The sequence below is a fragment of the Leptopilina boulardi genome, unplaced genomic scaffold (genome assembly GCF_019393585.1).
Source record: "Leptopilina boulardi isolate dan_hultmark-lab unplaced genomic scaffold, ZJU_Lbou_2.1 LbouV2_30, whole genome shotgun sequence".
In the NCBI taxonomy this organism is placed as follows: domain Eukaryota; kingdom Metazoa; phylum Arthropoda; class Insecta; order Hymenoptera; family Figitidae; genus Leptopilina; species Leptopilina boulardi.
Window position 1 is genome coordinate 1050470 of NW_026137863.1, and position 16319 is coordinate 1066788.

Genomic DNA, 16319 nt, shown 5'->3' on the forward strand with positions numbered 1-16319 from the left:
GAAAATTTAATTAAAATATAAAAAAATTCACAAAATATGTTATATAAAGGTTTTTTGTTATCTTATAAATGCGGAAATCTTTTTCAAGAAAGTATAAATATTTTTTTTTCTTCCTCTGATCTATTTTTAAATATAATTTCATTTTACGGATCAGTTTGCAATAAAGGGAAAAAACAAAAATCTCGAGATTTCAAGGGATTTATATAAAAAAAAAAAAGCCCTATCACACGAAAGTTATTTCTGTATTTGTTGAAAGCTTATGAAAAATTTATAAGCTAGTGTATATTTTTTTTTTCACCGATATAAAACTTGTAATAATTTTTTATTTTTGTATTTATATAATATGGAAAAAGAAAATTCTATTCAATATTTTATAATTTACTGACTTTTTTTCTAGCAAAAAAAATTTTATTTTGGTTACAATAGAAAATAGTTTTTAAAAATCGCATTTTTTATAAATTAAGATATTTTACTCTTTTTTGATTTCTTGTTTCAAATTAAATAAATTAATAAACATTTTTTAATAAAAATAAATTTTAATTAGAAAGAAAAAAGTCAATTATTATTCAATTTCATCTAAGATTTTTATAAATAAATTTTAGTATTAAATTATTATTATTATTATTATCTCAACTATTTTTTCTTTCTCAATCTATATTTATAAAATTTCTTAAATTTTTCCCATAGGCAATATAATCGTTAGACTTTTCTTTTTTCAACATATCATGTGGAAAATTATTACAAGCTGAATGTTGTCTCGAGTCGTATATATAAAATATAAATATATGAATAATTTGTGCTGAGCACAAGTTTAATGGTACTTCGACTTTATATATATATATAATTATATTTTTGCGTGTTACGAAATAAATTTAGATTCTTTCCTCAAGGGAATATCTCAATCGAAATTGGAATATGTATATACTTATAGTTCTGAAAATAAAAATAAATTATTTCCTCTAATTGAAAAAAAATATAAAAATAATATAAAAATAATATTAACAAAAAAAATATTATTTCGAAAACAAAAGAATTAAAGTATTTTCAAAACAATAAGTATATAATATTTAGGTAGAGAGAGAGAAATTTGTGATAAGTTACGAAAGTCATTTGTTTAAAAAAAATAATAATAATAAACTTTTCTGGTAAACAATGTTTTCTTTCAGAAAAGTGCCTAGAAATTCGTTCAGACACCAAGAAAAAGCAGTGATACAAAAAATGACTTAACTAAATTCAATCTCTAAAATATATATATTGTTAACATCATCTCAATATATTTATGGTTTTATTAATTTTCCTTAATTAATTTTCAATTTTCAACAATTAATTTTCCGTTTTTCATTAATTAGGAAATTCATTTCTAATTTCATCAACTAATTTGATTTTTAATTAAAATTTAACTATTTCTAATAAATTTTTAATTAAAATCAACATTTTTAATAAAAGGCAATTTTAATTAAAATTAAAATTTAATTTAGAAAAAAAAATGCTTAGAAACTTTATTGTAGTCTTAATAGAAAAATATCGAAATATATTGAAAAAAATGTTAACAATATAATTATATAATAAATATCAATCTATAATTGCCTGCTATAACGATTTTATGTCCCTACTATTTAAAAAATAAAAAAATGATCTCTGATCTAGGTTCTATAAATAAAATATGTATTTATGTAAATTTCAAACAAAAAAAAAATTTACGAAAATCGCGCGCACTTTTCGTAAAATACACACTCGACTATAAAATATTGTTAATTATTATCTTTTCTTAACTGGATACACTGTATATAAAAAAAAAGGAAACTCGCAATTAATTATCACAATATATATGATATAAATATCTAAATCGTAAGGAATTAAATTTAAAAAAATATATATATATATATCGTGACTGTGTAGATACTACGTATGATATATTTATAAAATATAAATTATAATATACATCGTTACGTATTTTACACGCCTTCTGTCAAACTGTGATCATTCTAGGTATGGCTAATCAGATTAAAAAAAGCGCTTTCCAAAAATTCATTTGTTTCAAATTTTGCATTACTTTTTTTCATAACAACTTCATTACTTTTTTTTTTATTAGTAAAAATTATCAAAAAAAAAATAATAATTTTAAATCTTTCAAATGGGGACGAATTTTTTTTTTTTGTTTTTATAGAAAAATATTTTCAAAAAGTAATTCAAAAAAAATTTAGAATAAACCGAAAAAAAATGAATTAAAAAATATTTTTTATTTGCAAAATTTGAAACAATTTTTTATTCTAGGCTTTAAAAAATGCGCACTGTATAAAAAAGAATCAAAGAGATAGCATTGACAAAGATAATACTTGTAAAAAGGGACCAGTATTATGTAAAAAAAAAAAGAAAAAAAGAAAAAAAAAATCACGATTTCCGACTCGTTTTTCAAACACATTGTCATAAATATACTACTTCTGCACTGCGAAAGGAAATCTACATGAAATATTATGTAAAAATTCTGGCAAATACGTTATTCTGTATTCTATAATTTTTTTTTTAAATTTTTCTCTCAGGGCTACAAAGCAGATATATATATTATAAACAATTAATATATAAAAATGCTTCTGTAACCAGTAAAAATAATAAATAAAATATTTTAGTTAAAATATATATTTGTCCAGAAATAAATTATAATAAAAAGTTGGCGATTGTGAGTCAACTAAAAAAATGTTGTCAAAAAAAAAAAAAAAAAAAAAAAAAAAAAACAATTGTGAAAGTTTAATATTAATAGAAAAAAGTTTTTATATTCTCTTAAATAAAATTGTTTCAACAGAACTGTAAAGAAGTATGCCTAAAATTGTTTAAAAAACCTATTTTTTGCTTGAAATTAGAAAAATCAAAATATATTTAATGAGACTGAAAAATAAAAATCAAGAAGAAGACTTAAAATTTATTTTCATTTCAGATTTATTTATGAATCAACTCTTGAACTTTGTTAAACTTTATTATAAATGTCACCTTTTTAAAAATATTTTTTATTTTATTATTTTTATTTTCTTTTTCCATATTTTTTTCCCTTCATTTATTATTTCCATTTTTTTTCAGCTCGTCAAGCATAATTTTTTTTTAAAAAAATCAATTTAGGCATTCTTCTTTTTCTAACATTAAAAAAAAGAAAAAAATTTTTTTAAACTAAGAGAAATTTTACAGTAAAACTACGAAAATATATTTTAAGTTAAATAAAAAAAAAATGTGTTAACAAAAAAACGTCTTACATTTTTGACTGATTAAACTTTATATATACATTTATATATCAATATATGAAAATAGATTAATTTTCATTTTTTTTCTTTTTTAATGAATTCAGAATTATTTTAATAAAAGTGATGGATAAAAACTGAATGTATAATTCAAAAAAAAAAATTGTAAATATTTTGTCTCATTCGAAAAAAAAGAGAAAAAGGATTTCAGGAAAAATTTATAGATTACCATTTTTGCCTGACAAAACAAAATCTTTAAATTTTTCCTAAAACATCTCTCTATCTCTTTCGAATTGAAAATAAAATTATTCTATATATAAGGCCACATATCTAGATATTAGAAATTAGTCTATAGTGAAAATAGAATTAGAAACAATTAGAAAACCAATAGTTTATTAATTTAGAAATAGTTTATGGATGTTTTAGGAATATTTACAGAAAAAAAAATAGAAATCGCATGAATATATATAGTATCTTTAAAAAATAAGTCTCAACAACATTCCACGAAAACTGATCCTGAAAAAAAAACCTCTCGGGAACTTGCCATCCAAAAAACAAAAATTGTATGAAAAAAAATTTTTTTTTCACAAATTATAAGAAATTTGAAAAAAAAAATTTTTAATGCACAAATTTTCCTTTGCCGCTACTTTCAAAGCGCACATAGTAAAATCAATTAATTTTCTCAGAATATATTACTACTATAATACCATGTTTTCCTATACTACCTAACTATTCTTTTTTTTAATTTAAATTTTTAATTATTTTATTCAACATATTTATTTACCTATAAAAATTTTAATTTTTTTTTATTGCACAAAATCGATTAAAATGGCTTTAAAAAAACTTGACTGAACAAAAAAGTAAGAAATGATTAAATATAGTAAAGATTTTAGTAAACAATATATAATTTTTTTACAAACTAAAATCGTCCATTGTTTCCAAATATTTTAAAGAAATTATATTGTATTCATTGTCGAACAGAATGACACGAAAAATAAAATTTCAAAGGATAAAAAATTTATTTTTTAAGAGAATTTCAGATCTGAGAACAATGTATCACAGAATAAGTAAAGTAAAACAAAAAAAGAGAGAAAAAAATAAATAAAAAATAAAAAAAACAAAATTTTAAATACCCAAAAAATTTTTTAATATTTAATTTATTAACTGTTTTCGTTGTTTAATTAACTTTTTTCAATTTCCTAATTTTTTTCTATAATAATAATTTTACAAAAAAAAGAAAACTTAATTTTTTAAAATTATTGTCTTCCACAAAGCAATTTTAGAAATTCGTAAAAATATTTAATTTTCCCCAAATACATGAAAATGTAAATTTTTCCAAAAAAAAAGCGATAAAAGATTAAAACTTTGAGGACCACGAGCACAATAAATATCTTTGTTTGATTTAAACAACTAATGAACGGAAATAAAAAAAATAAAAAAAAAGAAAACTAGTGTATATTTAATGAAATAATAAAAATAAAAAAACCAAACGTTTTTTGGACGAAAAAAAAATAATAATCAAAGAAATATGAAATTTTGTGTTAATAACGATTTTAAAATCGTATGGCACATAATAATAATAATCATTTTAATATATAGCGAATAAATCGAATATTGATGTTGTACTTCGGTAAATGTCCATATATGCCAATGGCAATCTAAAACGTAAGACTATAAAAAAAAATAAAATAAATATTAGGGTTCATACCAGAAAAAAAAATCTAACAAAATACGCAAACGTATTTATATTTAAAAAAAATAAAACTTAGATGGATCAATGTATAATGTTTCATATAGACGAAATTTTCATCTGTAGTATATAGAAAAAATCGACCAACCAATTGGAGATAAAAAATTAATTATTTCTAAAATTCATTTCAATTTGGAAATTAAAAAATGAAATTAAAAATTATTCTAAATTAAATTTTAAATGTCCCAATAAAAATTTCTTTTTAAAAAAATACAGAAAATTATAAGGTATTAAAATAATAAGCGTTGGAGCTTATTTTAATGCCTTTTAATTTTCTGTGAAAGGAAAAATCCAAAAATTTTCTCCAGTTGGATGGCGTTTTAAGTGAGAAAAAAAAAAAAACTTGTAACCGATGTCTTAAAATTCTAAACTTCTCATTGATACGATAAAAATAAATTTTATTAAGTATCACGTGTCGAAACTATAATATATATATATATACAATATAAATGTTTTTATTTTATACTGAATGTATTTCGCATTGATGTGTGTATTTTTCTTATATATAAAAAAAAACTGACGTTGCGAAGCGTCGCTTGTTTTATTAATTCAAAAAAAGAAAAAAGAAAAAAGAAAAAAAGAAAAAAAAAGAAGTTGATAAAGTGCAGCTTCTCATTTTATGGGTATATTTTATTGTGACAAGTGTCAACATAGATTTTATAATGTTGTAATAAAAGTATTTCTTTTTGTACATATTCATGTTAATTTTTATTCAATTATATTTTCCTTTTATCGAGATTTAATTTCGTTTTTCTAAAAATATTATTTATAGAAATATTAAAATATAAAAATAGCATGATTAATTAATTAATATTTTATAGACAAATAATTAGACTAGAAAATAAAATCCCCTTTTGAAAGCATGACAAAAAATTATGTACGTTTATCAATTTTATTTGATAATTGAATTATTTTTTTAAATCATATAATAAACATATTAATTTATTTATTTTATAAATAATAAATCAATTTAAAAAATTATTATTAATTAATTATTATTAAAAAATTATTATTAATTAATTATTATTAATTAATTATTATTAATTAATTATAATTAATTAAATTATTATTTTAAGTTTAAAGTAATACAAAATTTAAATTCAAAATTTTAAATCGACTAATCGAAATATTTCGATTGTTCATATCGATACACAAGATCGATAGTTGAACTCAGAAGCTAACCTCAAATTCTCAAATTAAAAACAATAACAAATATGAAAATAGTTTAGTTTTTCACTTATTTTTGTATAATTAAATGTATTTATTGGTGTTTTTAAGTTCAATGAAGTTATTCTTCTGTAATCGAACAATTTAAGGTAAATTTTAATAAAATTTTCATATATAAAAGATTTAAATATGCTAACCTTTTTCTTTCACTGATATGTCTTTTTTTATATTTGTTTATAAAACACGAATTTTTTTATAAAAATCCTTTTTTTAAATAATTTCATTAGCAATTGTATATTAATAATCAAATTAATAAATAATTATTATACATTTTTTGATAATAATGAATTATTAACAATTATAATATACACTATTTACTATAATTTTTTAATATCTAATATTAATTTATTCCCATTATATTTCCTTCAGAATTTTTTTTTTTCAAACAATTTTTATAATAAACAAATAATAATTATTATTTACAGAACAATGGATCCGGAATTTATATCAAGATTGATACCACAAACAAAAGAACAAATAAGACCAGCGTGTAAAAAATGTGGTTACGCCGGTCATCTAACCTATCAGTGTCGTAACTTTATAAAAGTTGATCCTAACAAAGAAATAGTTTTGGATGTGAGCAGTACAAGTTCTGACAGTGATGAAAACTATGTCACTCCTTTAACGGAATTACGTGAAAAGGAATTAAAAAAAAAGTTGAAGGAAGCAAAAAAGAAAAAGAAAAATAAGAAAAAGGAAAAGAAAAAGAAGAAATCACGTAAACGTTCATCGTCTGAAAGCAGTGATTCATCTTCGGATTCGGAAAATTCATCAGACGAGGACGACGACAACAATAAGAAAAAGAGGAAAAAGAAGAAAAAGAAGTCTAAACATAAAAAACATAAAAAACAAAAACACAGTTCCTCAGACAGTGACGATTGATTTTGTTTTTAATTTAGCACTTATTATATTTTAATTTTTTGACCATGAAATTTGTATTAAAAAAATCATTTATTTTTTTTAAATGATTATTGGCGAAAATTTGTATAAAGTTTTTTTTTTACAAATAAATAATTCATTTTTGATATTCTTTTAACATACCTTATAATTGATGTTTATTTTATAAGAATCTGCTATAATTTTTCATATTGACTTTTGTTGTAATTGTAGGTTAGGTCATTTTTCATTTCTACACTATTATCACTTTTTTTAAAATATTATTTATTATAACAACAAATTTTAATTACCCCGTAAAAGTAGAAAAAGACATTATCGATTGAGAATAAATTTCACTACGTACTTCCAGCAAAATGGCGCTGACACTTTTGAGGTTAGGGAAACGATGCGCAGATCAGTACTGACGCAGACCAACTGACACTTCGCGAATGTTGACACTTATTTGTGATTGATAATTTCGTTTTAATTACAGTAACAAACTATTTTCAATATTGAAAAATGACACGACACGCTAGAAATTGTACTGCAGGAGCAGTTTACACTTATCATGAAAAAAAGAAAGACGCTTCTGCATCTGGTTATGGAACAAATTCACAAAGAGTTGGCAAGGATTCACTTAAAAATTTCGATTGCTGTTGTTTAACTTTACAACCCTGTCGAATTCCTCTTGTCACGTAAGTTTTCCTAATTTTTTCTATTACTATAATTGTTACTATAAACAATTGTAATTGCAAATATAATTAATTAATTGTGAGAATTAGCAAATTCGCCAAAAAATGTCGAAATCTCTAAAGATAAAATATAATTCTAATGAATAATTTAATTCTCTGAATTTTTTAGAAAAGATGGTTATTTATTCGATAAGGAGGCAATTTTAGAGTACATTCTAACAAAAAAAAAGGAATACTCGAGACAATTGAGAGAATATGAAAAGCAAACACAAAAGAAACAGGTAAATTTTTTTTAACAATCTAAATGAAATACCAAAGAAAAAAAAAACTCCAAACATTTCATTTTAAATTTCTATAATAAAAAAAAACATTTTTAATTTAGAACGAAGTACAAGAGAAAACAGCGAACGAAGAATTGGAGAAACTAAAAAAATTTCTCAATGGCGAGAAAAATATTGTATCACAAAATTTAATGAAAAAAAGAGAGGAAGCATCAACGTCAATTTCAAATATGAGCAATGGACAGGATAAGGTATTGCCAAGTTTTTGGATTCCAGCCAAAACACCTGAATCAAAAGAGATTCAACTTCAAAAACCAGATAAAACTATTTACTGTCCAATTAGTGGAAATATTTTAAAAGTCAAAGATTTAATTCCAGTGAAATTTACTGAAGTTAAAGATCCTGATGATAAACGTTCAATTATTGTCAAAGAAGCAAGATATATGTGTCCAATCACACACGATGTTCTAAATAATAGTGTACCTTGTGCAGTTATAAAAACAACGTGAGTTTCTTTTTTTTTATTTTCATCTTTGTATGAAAATAATTAAAATTAAAAGACCCTTTTTCTTAAAATATTGCGAAATTTAAAATAAATTAATAAAAATAATAATTAATTTACTTTAGAAAATAAATTTTTATTTTGAAAATTATCTAATTTTTCCAGAGGCGATGTTGTAACAATGGAATGTGTTGAGAAACTATTGAAAAAAGATTGGATTAATCCTTTGGATAATTCAAAAATTTCTGAAAGTGATATAATACCACTTCAAAGGGTAAGACGATAAATAAATAAATTTAAAAAAAAAAAAAATTAGAAATATGCAAATAAAATTGCGATAAATTTATAGTTTATTTATATAAATAAAATGTTGAGAAATTGTTTTTTTTTCAGGGAGCTACTGGATATTCGGCTGTTAATGATAATTTAGAAGGAAAACACGAGAGACCAGTTTTACAAGCGTAAATACTGGTAAATAATTTTGGGCAACATCTACAATTTCCTAGAATAAAAAAAAGAAAAAAAAATAGAGACCAATCTTTATAATTATTAAGTAATTTACTTTTTATTTATAATTTTTCTTAGCCAATTATTTAGATTATTTTCAAGATAAAAATTTCTTTCTAATTTAATTATTCTTTCTATTAATTCATTAAAGTACGTATTTTTCTTTTCTCTTAAAAATTTTTCCAATTTTAAAGAAACAAGAGAATTTCAAAAGAAATAAATTTTATAATTAAACAACAATTATAAATAATAATTATTTTTATTTTGTTAGTCCATTTATAACTGTTAATAAAAATTATTATTATTACTAAAATTTATATATTTTAAATTCTTACCTTTAAAAAATGTCCATAGAACTTTGAATCCGTTGCAATGCAGTTTTCAATTAATCTGTAATCAGAAAAAAAAGAAGAATGCTAATTTAATATTTATACTAAAAACAAAAATTGAAATAATTAAAATTATTGTTTTCCTTCAAAAATCAGTTTTTAATTTAAAACAAAAAAATATGAATTAAAAATTTTTCTAAATTAAAATAAAAAAGATTATAATTTAACATTAATAAAAACAAAATTTTATTTTACATTAAATAAATAATTTTTTTATTTCTTATTTTCTGTATTGTCGCTATCGATAATAATGAAATAAAAATGTGAACTCAGTTGGTCATTCAGTATTCATTGTAACAAAGACAAACGCGCTTTTTCTCATTGCTGTTTAAAGTTCGCGTCTTTTCATCGTGATCGCGCGCCATCAATTTTTCAATATATATATGTTCATACATCGCACGTTTTATTCGCGCATATTGTGTTGTTTTGTTATAGTTAATTTTTCTTTTTGCGTGTAAAAGTGTTGTAATCAAAACCAAGATGTTTATATCAACAGTAACCGGTTCATTGTGTCTCAATTATTGAGAAAAAAAGGGGGTAAGTGACAAATTGGCAAAAAAAATAATTGTAAATTCCTTTTTTATAAAAAAAAATACAATTTTTTTTTCTAACAATTCTATATTTAGTGTTTAATTGTTTGCTTAATTTTTTATCACAATATTCTCTCAAATTCGAAATTATTTTCTATGTAAAGTTGAGCGCGAACTTACGCGCTTTTTAAATAAACAGAAAAAAAAAAAAATTATAGGTTCAAGGTTACGAGAAGGTTACTGCATCAAATGAAAAAGTCAATGATTTTTTATGAGAATGATCTACAGAACCAGTTTATCATGATTCTTCAATCATTCTTTTTTTTTCATTAAAAAAATTTTTATCTTTTTCTCTTCTTTTATACATTATTTAAATTTTCAAAAATATTGCACTATTTTTGTTGTTGAATATAAAATATTTTTTTTTCTTATTCTAAATAATTTTGTATTAATATTTTTTGAATACGTATTTTCATATAATTTTTTTTTTTTTTTTTTTTTTTGCTGATATAAACAGTTTTTCTGGATTTGAAACAGGTTTTAAAAATTGTATACACGTGTCTCGCAGAAACTTGACATTGAGAAAAAAAGGAAACGTTTTCTTTTTCTGCTAATTATATGAGGAAGAAATATCTAGGTAGAGAAACAGGAAAATGTTTACTTACATGTTTATTTGTTTAAAGAAATTTTATAAACAAGATAAAATTTTCAATATACAAAGACTCTAACGATAAAATATTCTCTAATTTGCATTTTTTTAATCTTTATTTTAGAAATTTTAATTTTTACTAAATATTATTATTTATTTCAAATATTTACGGGCATCGTTTAAAAAAAAAAATGTTAATTTTTTTGTTAACTAGAGCAGAGTGAAGAAAAATTTTTCTTTTTCTATTATCAGGAAGGTTTTTTTTTTCTTTTTTCTTTTTTTTGAGATGCAATCTGTTTGGTTTTGTATAAACAGCAATACGATGTATATATTGCATATTGCACTCGTGCATTTACTATTGTCAAGTGAATATGAGAGAATTCTGCACACGCCACGAATTACAAACACATGGTTTGCATTGATATTGTCAGCTAGGAGAGCATATTTGTAAGTGAAAACATTAGAAGCCTCGAGAGTCTATACTATTATAGTGTTCCAACATAATTGATAAGACTTAAAGAATACATAGCGCGGATAAACGTCAAGTCACTATGAATTTCAAATATAAATATTTTTTTTAAATTTCTAGTTTTTAATTTTTTGTATAAATATTTTTTAGAAATAAAAAAAAATCACAAAAAATAAATGAAAAAAAATTTAACGATTTTTTTTTTTAATTAAGAGTTTTTCAATACAACAGAATCTAAGATAAAAGCTTCTTACTTAAGAACAATTAATTTTTCAATCAATTTATTTTCAATTATTTTGTCATTGTATATTAATTGAGGAAACTTGAAAGAACTTTAAAGAGACGCACTTCCGATTTTTTTTTAAATTCATTATTCTATAGCGAATTAAAAAATCTAAAATTGAAACTAAATTAATTTATCGTTTTTTATTAATTGGGTAATTAATTTAAACAATGTATTAATTGAATAATTTATTAATTAAACAATTAATAAAATTAAATTAGTTATTAATTAAATAATTAATAAAATTAAATTATTTATTAATCAAATAATTAATAAATCAAATAATTAGTTAATTAATTTTTTTTATGGGCTAAGATAATTAAAAAAAAAATAAACCCCAAAAAAAAAGAAAATTCTGAGGTTGTGGAGTTTCATTCATAGAAGGTGTGAGACGCAAGAATCATTATTAGTTGCTAAATACAGTCGTATTGGGTTGACTGAGCTCACAGATAGTTTAAACATTACGTAATAACTTTTGCGTGAACGTGTTGCGCATTACCTCTCGTATCAAAGTTAATGTGGAACATAGTGTAACGGTCATTTTCCCACAAAATACACGCCTTTGGGCTAACACACGAGATAACTTATCGTTTTAGCTACTTGCAATTTTCCTTTCCGGCACCTTCGAATTTATTATACAAAGATGTTTAAAATTAGATTTCATATATTGTTATATTATATCCGATGAACTTTCTTTTTCTTTCTTTCGATAAAATTTCATAATTTATTCCAAATTTTTTTTAATTTAAATCAAATGTTCAGAATAAATTAAAAAAAAAAATTAAGAAATAAATAAAAATCTTTAAAAATATGAAAATTTTTAATAAACAATCAGAGATAATCCGAATATTCCTATAATCACAATAATTTAACTATTTTCATAGAAAAAGAAAAAATGATTTTCTTGAAGAATCATCGATTACACTTGCTAGGTTGCCATAGGTTGACGATGCGGCTTCTTTCTCAAACCGTCAATTTGATTTGATTGTGTCTCCGACGCGGAACATGAGAAATAGAATTCATTTTTTAACCGTTTTTTTATTTTTTTTTTTTTAGCAAACCGCGAGAAATTCAAAAAAAAAAAATATTTCTCTTCTTCGATAAGACGAGAGATAGTCTTTCTGAAGACGTTCAAGAAAACGATATTTTTATAATATAATAATGGAAAAGGTTTTCTATTTCCTACACTGAATATCTCATGTTACAATTTTTAAAAAAAATATTTATATATTCATAGAAAAAAGAGAAACTATAAAATAATTTATTCAATGAATTGATTTTTGCAAAATTATTTTCCAAAAATTGAAAAACTTTATCATTTTTAAATATAATATTAATTAATTTCTTGTTAATTTTTTAATAAAAAATTTTTTTTTATAATTATTTATTTATAAAAAAAAATTTTAAGCCCATACTTTAAAGATGAATTTTTTTTTCATTTTTCTAATAAATAAATTTCCTATATTCAAAAATAACTAAATATCAAAATGTGATTTCTTTTCTTACAATAAAAAGAAAATTCTTCCTATTTGTCTATATACGACCTTTGACATTTGTTGATAGAATAAATAAATAAATGTCATTTTCCCATAAGGAAAATTCAAAAATAGCAATGTCAGGGATCAAAACAGGTTGATCTTAGCGGGTGACTATTTTGTTATTGCAAAACTTATAATGCGTCAAGATATTCCCTGGTTGTATATAATAGTTAGATGAAAAGGTCAAAACTGTTTCAAATGCAAATTCTGTAAAAGCGCAGACATACTATATATGTGTGACATATGGTGAATGGACAACATCATATAATACATTAGTTGACCATTGGATATATATATGGACCATATATAGAGAATATGACCTAGGTTAATAATTATTATTTTACATTCTGAGACTCTATATATATAGAGAGAGAGAGAGGCTTGCACGCATATATATGATCCGAAGAAAATTGAATTAAGGCCCATTTAATTCACTCAATATATGTGCCTTACGATTCAATCTTCCTTTGTGACTATGTATATTATTCATATTGGGTCACGTATAACAGAAACTAAATTCAATTTTTACACAGGCGATTAATATAAGAAAAGAATTTTTTTTTTTGAAATTCGCAAATTTTTTTCTTAATAAATTTCTATGACTAATTTAAAAAAAAACAAGAAAATAAAAAAAAATAATAATATTTTTTTAGTGAAGAATAATTAAAATCAATTTTTTTTTGTTTTTTAAACAAAAAAAAGTGGAATTAAAAAAAAAAATTTTAAGGTGTCTGGAACATAAAAATTACCCTTTATAAAAATATTTAAGAATGAAAAAACTTTTATCGGAAAAATTATTCAAGAATGAAGAAAATATTTCCAAAAATTAAAAAAAACTATTGCAGAAGTTAAAATAATAAATTATTCTAGAATCAAGAAAATATATTTCTTCATCAAAAAATTATAAAAATTATTAAAAAAAAAATTTTTTGAAACATTTTTTTGAAAAGAATCTTTTTTTTATTTTGTAATAAAGAATATCGTTCATCTTTTATCTCGCAGTTAATTATGAAAATAAAAATCAAAATGTTTTTCACTTCATCAGTGAAAGAAAATCAATTTATTTGAAAATTAACATCCATTGAATCGTAAAAGTAAATTCCTTGTGTTTATTAATAAACTAAGAAATTGAAATTATTGTTTAAAATCCATGAAATTCTCATCTCAACGATCACATTGTGAATATATCACAAAACTGTATTACGTCTCAAAAGTAGAACAATATTTTTCATAACAAAAGAATATATTTACGTTTGCAAAATTATTATTGAAGGATTACAAATATATATATATATATATATATATATATATATATTTATTCCAATGAGAATAAAACATTACCTTGACACTGACAACCCTTCACTTTTTCTCTGCATTTACTGGGTCGCTATATTGATTTTGTATTCCATTATCTTTTTTAACGCACAAGAATTAATTCTTGAAAGTATTTTCTTTTTTTTCAGAAATAATATTTTTCAACGAATTTTTTGAAAATTTTATATAAATAATATTTAAATTCTATCAATGACTAGGGCTAAAGACCTTGCTTTAGAAGCCGGTGGAAGGTTAAAATTGATTTAGAATTAAAATTACCGTAAAATCAATTATTATATAAGATTCGAGATAAAGGGTAACGTATATATATATATATATATATATATATATATATATATATAGAAGAAAAATCAATCGCAAAAACTATTTATTTTTTGTTAAAAATTGTTTAAACTTTTTTCGAAAAATTTTCCCTTTTTCTATATTGTAATCAAAATATTTTTTAAATTTCGAAAAAATATTAATTTTTTTTCGAAATTAATTAAAAAAAATATTTATTACGTAATTCTTGTTTTCTATGTTAGTTTATTTATTTTATTCGTCGTCCTTTTGTTTTACAATTTATCAAGTTCCCCACACAATTTATATGGAGCATAAACACTTGCTCCAGTAAGCAAAAGTTATTGTTGTTCTCGAAAATATATTGTAAAGAGTTATAATAATAATAACAACAACAAATTATAACATTGATTTCAAAAGCATCTCAAACTTCCAAACTAGAAGTACAAAAAAAAAAAATAAATAAAAAAAAAACTTAAACAACCTTATAATTCAATGGAAGGTAAATGAGTAGACGTCATTTACAAAGCTACAATCTGTCATCTACAGACTCGATATACCGTTTACATAATAAATGGTTAAATTGTTATATCATCGGTCTTTCTCTCTCTCTCTCTCTTTATCTCTCTATAGCGGGCCTGTTTATGGAGGAATGATAAGGGACCTGGCATTCAAATTATGTTTGCATATATATTTTTATTTTTCATTAAAACTAAAATTATAATCGAAAACAAAATTAATATTTCAAAATAAAATTTTCTTTTTCCAATAAATTACTTTTGCAACGTTAACTATATAAATATGAAAATTAAAAAAATTTTTTAAACAATTTCTTAAGTGTATTCTTAAACGCGACTGTGCGAAAAAAAAGTCGTTAAATCAAAGCTTTTTTGTACTCATTGGGGATTTATTATTATTATTATTGTCTGGAGCTTTAAATTAGCCGACCAATTAAAAAGAGGTACACAGGAAAATAAGATAAGATATTTTTGCAGCTGAATGATTTCCGGTGTTCAATTAATATACAGAGTAATTTTTATATTCCGGATCCGCTAAAAAAAAATTTTAATCTCATTTTTTTCGTTTTTTAAACAAAAAGTGGAATTAAAAAAACAAAAAAATTTAGGAGGTCAGAAAAAAAATTATTATTGTTTAAAAATATATAATAAAAAAAGAAAGATAAATTTTTCGTAAAAAATTGAAAATTTGTTCTCTATTATAATTACAGATTATAAACAGCAATTCAATCATTAAATGATGACAAGAAAACCAAAGTTCGATGTACATTTGAAGGTAAGAAAAAAAATATTTTTTTTCTTAAAAAAATTTAAATTTAAAAATTTAAAAAAAAAAATTGAAAAAATATACATAAATAAAATATAAAGAAACGAATTAGAAACTCAAAAAAAAATTGGTTATGAATGGAAAATTTTTGTTTTACGAAAGAAAAAGGGGAGATTTTTTTTTTCTAGTTGACTGAGCGAAAAAACGAATTTTTTTTTATCCCCTTATTCTTTTCCGGAGGGCAGTTGGCGTCATCTTACCAATCAACTTCGAAAATGAGTGGTCAACTACTTTTACAAGGGAAAAACTAGCTTATATATATCAAATTTCTCAATAAAATAATCATTGTAAGACGAAACAAATCTCAGGAAAATTTAAAAAAAAAAATTCAAAAATTTTTTCATTCAAATTATAATACAAAAAGCACAGCAATTATTTATAAAAATGTGTAATTATTTTTAAAAAAAAATTTACTTTTTTTAATTAACCAAATTAACATAT

General features: G+C 21.8%; 4 protein-coding genes across 9 annotated transcripts in view; 3 read left to right on the forward strand and 1 right to left on the reverse strand.

Annotated features, from left to right (window-relative positions):
* LOC127282469 (nitric oxide synthase-interacting protein homolog) overlaps positions 1–9375 on the forward strand; it is a 181257-nt gene extending 171882 nt beyond the window's left edge. For 4 of the 5 annotated variants that reach the window (XM_051306721.1, XM_051306722.1, XM_051306723.1 and 1 more), the window contains exons 2-6: positions 7572–7775; positions 7942–8053; positions 8155–8558; positions 8721–8829; positions 8949–9375. In XM_051306721.1, coding sequence (XP_051162678.1) covers positions 7600–7775; positions 7942–8053; positions 8155–8558; positions 8721–8829; positions 8949–9020 — 873 coding nt within the window. In that variant the 5' untranslated portion in view covers positions 7572–7599 and the 3' untranslated portion in view covers positions 9021–9375. Of the gene's footprint in view, positions 1–7485; positions 7776–7941; positions 8054–8154; positions 8559–8720; positions 8830–8948 lie in introns of those variants that run through there. The other variant, XM_051306720.1, reaches the window with a different exon arrangement.
* Positions 1–16319, reverse strand: part of LOC127282472 (uncharacterized) — a 241720-nt gene that overhangs the window by 196840 nt on the left and 28561 nt on the right. The window contains exon 5 of the mRNA XM_051306726.1: positions 9398–9452. Within this exon, the coding sequence (XP_051162683.1) occupies positions 9398–9452 (55 nt within the window). The remainder of the gene's footprint in view (positions 1–9397; positions 9453–16319) is intronic.
* Positions 6135–7205, forward strand: LOC127282471 (protein SREK1IP1-like). Its single transcript, XM_051306725.1, has 2 exons — positions 6135–6293; positions 6630–7205. The coding sequence occupies exon 2, from the start codon at positions 6634–6636 to the stop codon at positions 7084–7086; it is 453 nt and encodes a 150-aa protein (XP_051162682.1). The 5' UTR covers positions 6135–6293; positions 6630–6633; the 3' UTR covers positions 7087–7205.
* The window catches only part of LOC127282465 (protein cycle), a 29966-nt gene continuing 23397 nt past the window's right edge, over positions 9751–16319 (forward strand). For both annotated transcript variants that reach the window (XM_051306711.1, XM_051306712.1), the window contains exons 1-2: positions 9751–9988; positions 15763–15827. The gene's annotated coding sequence lies outside the window, so the exon portion shown is untranslated. The remainder of the gene's footprint in view (positions 9989–15762; positions 15828–16319) is intronic.